This window comes from Elephantulus edwardii, unplaced genomic scaffold, assembly GCF_000299155.1.
Source record: "Elephantulus edwardii isolate Elephantulus edwardi_28Jun2011 unplaced genomic scaffold, EleEdw1.0 scaffold00501, whole genome shotgun sequence".
Taxonomy (NCBI): Eukaryota; Metazoa; Chordata; class Mammalia; order Macroscelidea; family Macroscelididae; genus Elephantulus; species Elephantulus edwardii.
In genome coordinates, this window is record NW_006400251.1 from 355,356 (window position 1) to 362,272 (window position 6,917).

The 6,917-nt window shown below is 40.5% G+C and overlaps 2 protein-coding genes across 2 annotated transcripts in view; both read right to left on the reverse strand.

The window, feature by feature from the left end:
- Positions 1 to 6,917, reverse strand: part of TMEM241 (transmembrane protein 241) — a 226,505-nt gene that overhangs the window by 154,756 nt on the left and 64,832 nt on the right. The window lies entirely within an intron of this gene.
- LOC102869058 (60S ribosomal protein L36-like) lies at positions 864 to 1,184 on the reverse strand. Its single transcript, XM_006903046.1, has one exon. It carries the CDS (start codon positions 1,179 to 1,181, stop codon positions 864 to 866), a length of 318 nt encoding a protein of 105 aa, XP_006903108.1. The 5' UTR covers positions 1,182 to 1,184.

Consider the following 6,917-nt stretch of genomic DNA (forward strand, 5'->3'; position numbering starts at 1 on the left):
ACTAAGGCACCCTGGTCATGGTCTTTCCAATCACTGTAATATTGATGGTACACAACAATAATAACAAATTTCAAGGAAACAGACTGTCTATCTTTCTCCCACAGAGAAGATGGTGAATTTGAACCATGTGCCTTTGAGATTGCCACTAGGCCACCAGAGCTCTTATACGTTAAATATAATTTATTTTTTAAAAAACCAACCAAACAAAAAACCCTCTACAAAACAAAACAAAAAAACTTAAAATAATATTAGTTAATAATCTATACGCAAATAAATGCCCTTGGCCTTGACTAAAAACTTGGCAAATAAGCACTGGGTTGTACATATTAAAAAAGAGTGAGTGTAATGGTTAAGCTGACTAAAGCAGGAGCTGCCTGGGTTGAAAGAATGTAAACTAAATAACGTAATTAGGGCAAAAAGAATACTCTGCCTTAGAATGTGTAAAACTTTTATTCTCCCACTAAAGATTCCTTCTGATAATGTTTTGGTTACAGACACTAGAAAAGATAACAAATAAAAAAAGAAACTAAAAAAAACACTTGGAGCCCAATTAACATATTTTACTGTTTATGTTATATTTACGAGCTATGAGAAGGTACAGGTTGGGAGAACATTCTGCCATGAGTTCCTCCTCCCTTTCCTCTTGACTAACTAAAGTCTTAAGCTATTCATTCCAATTGCCCAGCACTCTGTTGCTGGGCAGAGAAGTGCCACAGAACAAGTGCAGCCAAAGATCACCTTTAGGGCCTGAGAGCCTCTTTTTCATAGCAGTTAGGTCCTGGAAGTTTGGCCTTTTTTTTTTTTTTTGACTGTTGGTTACACTTTAATACATCAGATGGGCTTTGGGGGACAGTGGGGCACATTCAGTCCTTCTTGGCAGCTGCCTTCCTCATGGCAGCCAGGACATTGCTGAGTTCTTCTCGCTTCCTCTTGGCGCGGATGTGTGTCCCCACCCTTTTCTTGATGAACTTGAGGGCCCGCTTGTCCTTGGAGACCTTGAGCAGCTCCATGGCGCATCGCTCATAGGGTGCGAAGCCACACACCTCCCGGATCATGTCCCGCACAAACTTGGTGTGCTTGGTGAGGCGCCCGCGGCGGCGGCTGTGCCTCGGCTGGCTCACGTTCTTGGTGACTTTGTGGCCCTTGTTGAGGCCCATGGCCATAGGGTAGCGCACTGCCATGGCTGCTGCATGTCGATGGCTGCCGCCAGTTTGGCCTTTTTTATTAGCAGTCTTTGGAGCCTGGAGGCCTCCTATTTAAAGCAGTTTGGAACCAGAAATTTGGTTCATTGGGACTTTGGGAGCCTCATATTTAAAGCAGTTAGGATTCAGAGTTTAGGTCTTTTTAATTAGTAATCTGTTGGGAGCTAAAAAACCTCTTATTTAAAGAAGTTACCACCTGTGAGTTGGACTTTTTAGATTAACAGTTTCTTGGGGCTTTGGGAGCCTCTTATTTAAATCAATTAGAATCTGGAAGTTGGACCATTTTGATTTAGTTCATTGAGGCTTTGGGAGTCTCTTATTTAAAGTAGTTAGGACTCAGACTTGGTCCTTCTTGATTAACACTATGAAGGGGGCTGATAGTCTTTTATTTAAAGCACATTGTGCTTTAATTGTGCATGTTATTTGCATTGTGTGTGAGGGTTTTTTTATTGTTGGTGGTGCACACTCCACTGTCCTTAGCAGCACCAAGGAATAAAGCATTTTACAAGCCAACAAAAGTCTGTTGGCACAAATCATAAAGCTGTTGTAATAGAGGAGAAGGCTAATTAAATTAAATCACTTGTTTTTTAATTAGAGCATGGTATTATTAAGGGAACATCTGCTCCCTAAAAACAGAGGAGTACATGGATTCTGAATATTCTCTGGGTTACACTGCCATCTGGTGGACTGAAGAACAGTTCTCAAATATAAAAATAGCAAAGATCAATACTGTCATGGCACAAAATAGTAAAGACCTTACAACTATACAGTGAATATTCACTTACAGAATATCTGTATATATTACTCACTAATTACAGAACATTCCTAGCTGTCTTGGGATGGGGGGAAATTGCACTGAACTCTGAACAGTTCAGTTCAGAACTGAACTTTGAACTCTTTCTTTTAAAAAGAAAAGAAATTTGTTAGGTGAGTGTAGAAATTTTAAGTGTACAGTACATTTCAAGTGTGCATTACTCACATTTCTAGAGAACACCATTAAGACTCTTGGTACTAGGAGTCAGAAAATAAGAAGGTACATTACACTGTGAATGTCTGCAGTTAGGGACCTCTCCAAATCATTGAGGAGTAATGATGTCAGTTTGAGGACTAAGGCACCCTGGTCATGGTCTTTCCAATCACCTGTTATGCATCTGATATCCGAACAATGAATAGGGGTGACAGAAGAATTGATGTCTTTGAGCTGTGGTATTGGTATGTCTTAAAGAGCGTGCAGCCAGAGTGCTCTTTGGAGTCAAAGACGATGAGGTTTTGTCTCACATATTTTGGGCATGTTGCAATAGCCATTCCTTGGAGCGGGACATGATGCTGGGAAGGGTGGAGGGTCGACAAAGGAAGGAAGACCCTGAACCAGGTGGACTGGCATGGTGACTGTCACAATGGGCTCTAGTGTGTCAGGAAGTGGGAGGGTGACACAGAATAGGACAGGGTGCAGATCTGTTGTTCATAAGGTCACTGTGAGTCAGACTTGACTAGATGCCACCTAACAACAGCAGCTGGTTGCCTAGTGGTAAGAAGCTGAACTGCAATCTCTAAAGCATATGGTTCAAACCCACCAGCTTCTCCGAGGGAGACCGATGAGCAATCTCCTCCTGTATGATTAACTACCTCTGAAGACCCACTGGAGGGACAGCCATGGGTCAGTTCTGACTTGATGGCACACAACAACTCACATTTCTAAGTGTTATATTTAAATTAAAGAAATACATAATAGCATGCAATTTTGGATAATTCAATCCCTGCATTCAGTCTTGATTTAGGTGTTCAAATTGCTAGGAGAGGTTATTCCTAAGAGAGTGACAACAAGCTTGGGAGGGTGGAGGGGCAGCAAAAGAGAGGAAGAACTCAGCTACGTGGGTTGATACAGTAATTGCAGCAATGAGTTCGAGTGTGTCAAAGAGATTGTGGGATGGCACAGAATAGGACAATGTTCAGATCAGTTGTTCAGAGAGTGTTTATGAGTTGTACTCAACAGTACCTAACAACAACAGGGGAGCTCTGGTAGCCTCATGGTAAAAAGCTGCACTGCAATCCCCAAAACATCGTTCAAACCCACCAGCTTTTCTGTAGGAGGATAGGCAGTCTCCTCTACTGCAATTTACTGTCTCCGAAAACCCACTACAGGGTGAACTCGGGGTTGGTTCCGACTCGATGGCACAAAGCATCACACATTGTGTTAATTTTATGTTTACATTTTATATTTGTGCACCTGATCCTGGCCATGGTCTTCGCAATTACTTGTTATGCATTGTCCAGAGAACTGGACAATGACTAAGGATGACAGAAGAACTGATGATTTTGAATTGTGGTGCTGGAAAAGAATATTGAACATACCATGGGTCGCAAGGAGAACAAACAGGTCAGTCTTGGAGAGGGTTGAAACAAGTTTCTCCCTGGAGGCTAGGATTTTGAAGCTCCATCTCACATACTTTGGGCACGTGGCCAGGAGGGGTCAGTCCTTAGAGAAGGACATCATGCTTGGAAGCGTGAAAGGACAGTGCAGGAGAGGAATTCCCCAGATGAGATGAGTTGACATGGTAACTGGAGCAGTAGGATTAGATGTGTCGGAATCAGTGAGACTAGCTCAGGATAGGACAGACTTCAGAGCCATTGTACATAGGCTCACAAGAGTCACAGGTGACTTGATGGCACATAACAACAACAACAAATTATCTATTTTTTTAATCAACCTTTTTAAGATTATGATTTTAACAAAAGTTTACAGAAAAGTTGGATTTTCATTCATTCACTGTTGCACATCTTCCTCCCTACCCATCCCCAGTTCATTTTTTTAAAAAATATTCATTCATTATTGCACAGTTTCCTCCTTCCCCACCCACCCCAACAAATGATTTCTATTTATATGCATATTTATATTTATATTTAGCCCTGGTAGTCTAGTCATAAGGTGTTGCACTCTCAATCAAAAGGCCTGTGGTTTAAGAGAAAGATGGGCAATCTCCTCCTGTGCAGTACAGACTCTCACTGGAGGGTCAGCTATATGTTCTGAGTTGACAGCACATCACAGTATTTTATCTCAGACAGGCTCATTTACCTCTTTCACTCCACAGTCCCATGCCTTCTGGTTTAATTCATGACATAATTGGTAGAATCAAGAGCTTACATGTGCTTTATAAACGGGAAAGTACTTTTAAAAGCTATCACTAAAGATTCATATCAAACCTAGAGACCTACCAGGTCTACCATTCTCTGTAAACAGACAGCAGGGCTGAGAGGGCCTTTCTTAAATTTATCCCCACATGTTAAATGGACAAATGAATGAGAAAATTCTACATGCAGGAGGAATGAAATGCCAAGTCCTCTCCCATATCTGTGAACCACTGGTGGGAGTACAAAGGAGCCCAGGTGGTGCAGTGGTTAAGTGCTTGGTTACTAACTGAAAAGCAGGCAGTTCCAACCCATCCACTGGAGGTATTACTGCACTTCACTTTACTGCACTATGCAGATGTGTCCTTTTTAACAAACTGAATGTTCATCGCAATCCTGTGTTGAGCAAGTCAATTGGTACCATTTATCTGACACCATGTGCTCACTTTGCGTCTCTATATCACATTATGATAATTCCGCTAATATTTCAAACTTCTCATAATGCATGCTTAGGTGACATCTGGTGGCCTTCTAGGTAAGGAGCTGCACTGTCAACCCAAAGGTAGGTGTTTGAATCCACCAACAGCTGCAAAGGAGAAAGATGGGCAACCGTCTCTTGTACAATTTACAGGCTCTGAAAACCCATGCAAGGGTCAGCTATGGGTCAGTTCCAACTGTACTACAATTTATAACAACAACATTACATGCTTAGCATATCAAAGTATAGTGTAAGCATAAATCTTACAAGCACTGAGAAAATAAAAAATACAAGTGACATGCTTTATTTTTGTGTTTGCTTTATTTTGGCACTCTGGAAATTGACCCACAGCATCTCCAAGGTATATCTGTAGTTATTAAAAAGACAGTAGAAGAGGCTGAACTGCAAGTATTTTTAGAATCCTGTGAATTCGTTCAAACACTTCACATGTCAAAAGCATCTTACCAAATATTCAGGAAATAAGGAAATCTGTACCAGATTGCCCAAAAAGATCAAACTATTTATGATGTTGTTGTGTCCTGCTGAGTTGGAACCAACCAACAGGTGACCCTCGGTCATATTTTCAGAGGCCATTTAATCACACAGGAGGAGATTGCTCATTTTCTCCTGAGGAGCAGCTGGTGGACTTGAACTGTGTGTGTCTTTGGGATTGCAGCACACTTCCCTACCACTAGGCCACCAGAGTTCAAATCATATATATTCCATGTCAAAAAACTTGATAGGATACAAAAATACTTGAGTATTAGCTGGAAATAGCATAAAACATTGTTTTTCTAACTTTAAATGGGCATATGTCTTTGCATTTTGGAAACTTTAGAACCTCTAAAGAAAGCTACAGGAAGATCACAAAGTGAACAATTAACCATGAGCGATATTTTCAGTATGCGGGTGGAAACAAAGCTGAAATGAAGAACTCACAAAAATACATTTAAGGAGCCCTGCAGTTGACTCAACAGCAGTGGGATTACTAAGTGTAGTTAAATGTCGTCTACATCAAAATTAAGTTTGTTTTCAATGTGCTGAGAATTTCCTAACAAACATTTCAAGTCTTCAATTTAATATTTATACAATATGTTTAAATCAAATTCATTATGGTTGAGTCAGAATAAACTCATAGTGGGTTTTCAGAGGCTGTAAGTCACATGGGATGAGACCGCCTACCTTTCTCCCTGGGAGCCACTGGTGGATTCAAAGTCCCAGAGAGGAGGCATCTTTGAGTTTGCACGGCAATGCCCTATGCACTAGGCCACCAGAGCTCCCTATCCAGTATGTTAGGAGTGTTTTATCACAATGTTGTTCTTAGATACCATCGTGTCAAGTACAGCTCATAGCAACCCTATGAACAATAGACCTGAACCCTGTCCTATCCTATGCCATAGACACACTTCCTGACACACTAAAGGCCATTGCTACAGTCACTGTGCCAATCCACCTGGTAGATGGTCTTCCTCTCCTATACCATTCCTCCACCTTTCCAAGCATGATGTTCCTCTCCAAGGAAGACCCTCTCCTAAGAACATGCACAAAGTATGTGAGACGAAGCTTTATCATCTTTGCCTTCAAGAAGTGCTCTGGCTGCACCTTCTCCAAGACATGTGTTCATTCTTCTGACCGTCCATGGGATGTTCAGTGCTCTTCTCCAACACCACAGCTCAAAGGCATCAATTTTTCTTCTGTTATCCTTATTCATTATCCAGTTCTCAGATGTACAGCAAATGACTGAAAAGACTATGGTAACAGATATTATCACAATACTAATTTTAAAGTGATTCAGTTCTCCAGTATATTTAAGAAGATAATTTCTTAATTTTATTTTATACTGGTTTACATACAAAGTTAATAAAATTCATATTCCTTGTTTTTCACACCAGATCTTTCCTCTTTCATTTGCCCATTCCTCCCTCCACCCATCGAACTGTTTAACCTTAGACTAATTTTTTTTAAAAAATAATAGATTTTACATCATGTTTTCCTTTGTTGAAATACCTTGAGACAGTGATTAAAATTGAACAGCATTGTCACTTTATATTTAAGTATAAATAAATGCATAGAAAAAGTTTAATATTGCTACTCTTTTTTTTTTCTTCCTT

What these genes read in the sequence shown, in the direction of transcription:
- LOC102869058 (XM_006903046.1), bottom strand. Translation starts at nt 1,181, where the DNA reads ATGGCAGTGCGCTACCCTATGGCCATGGGCCTCAACAAGGGCCACAAA.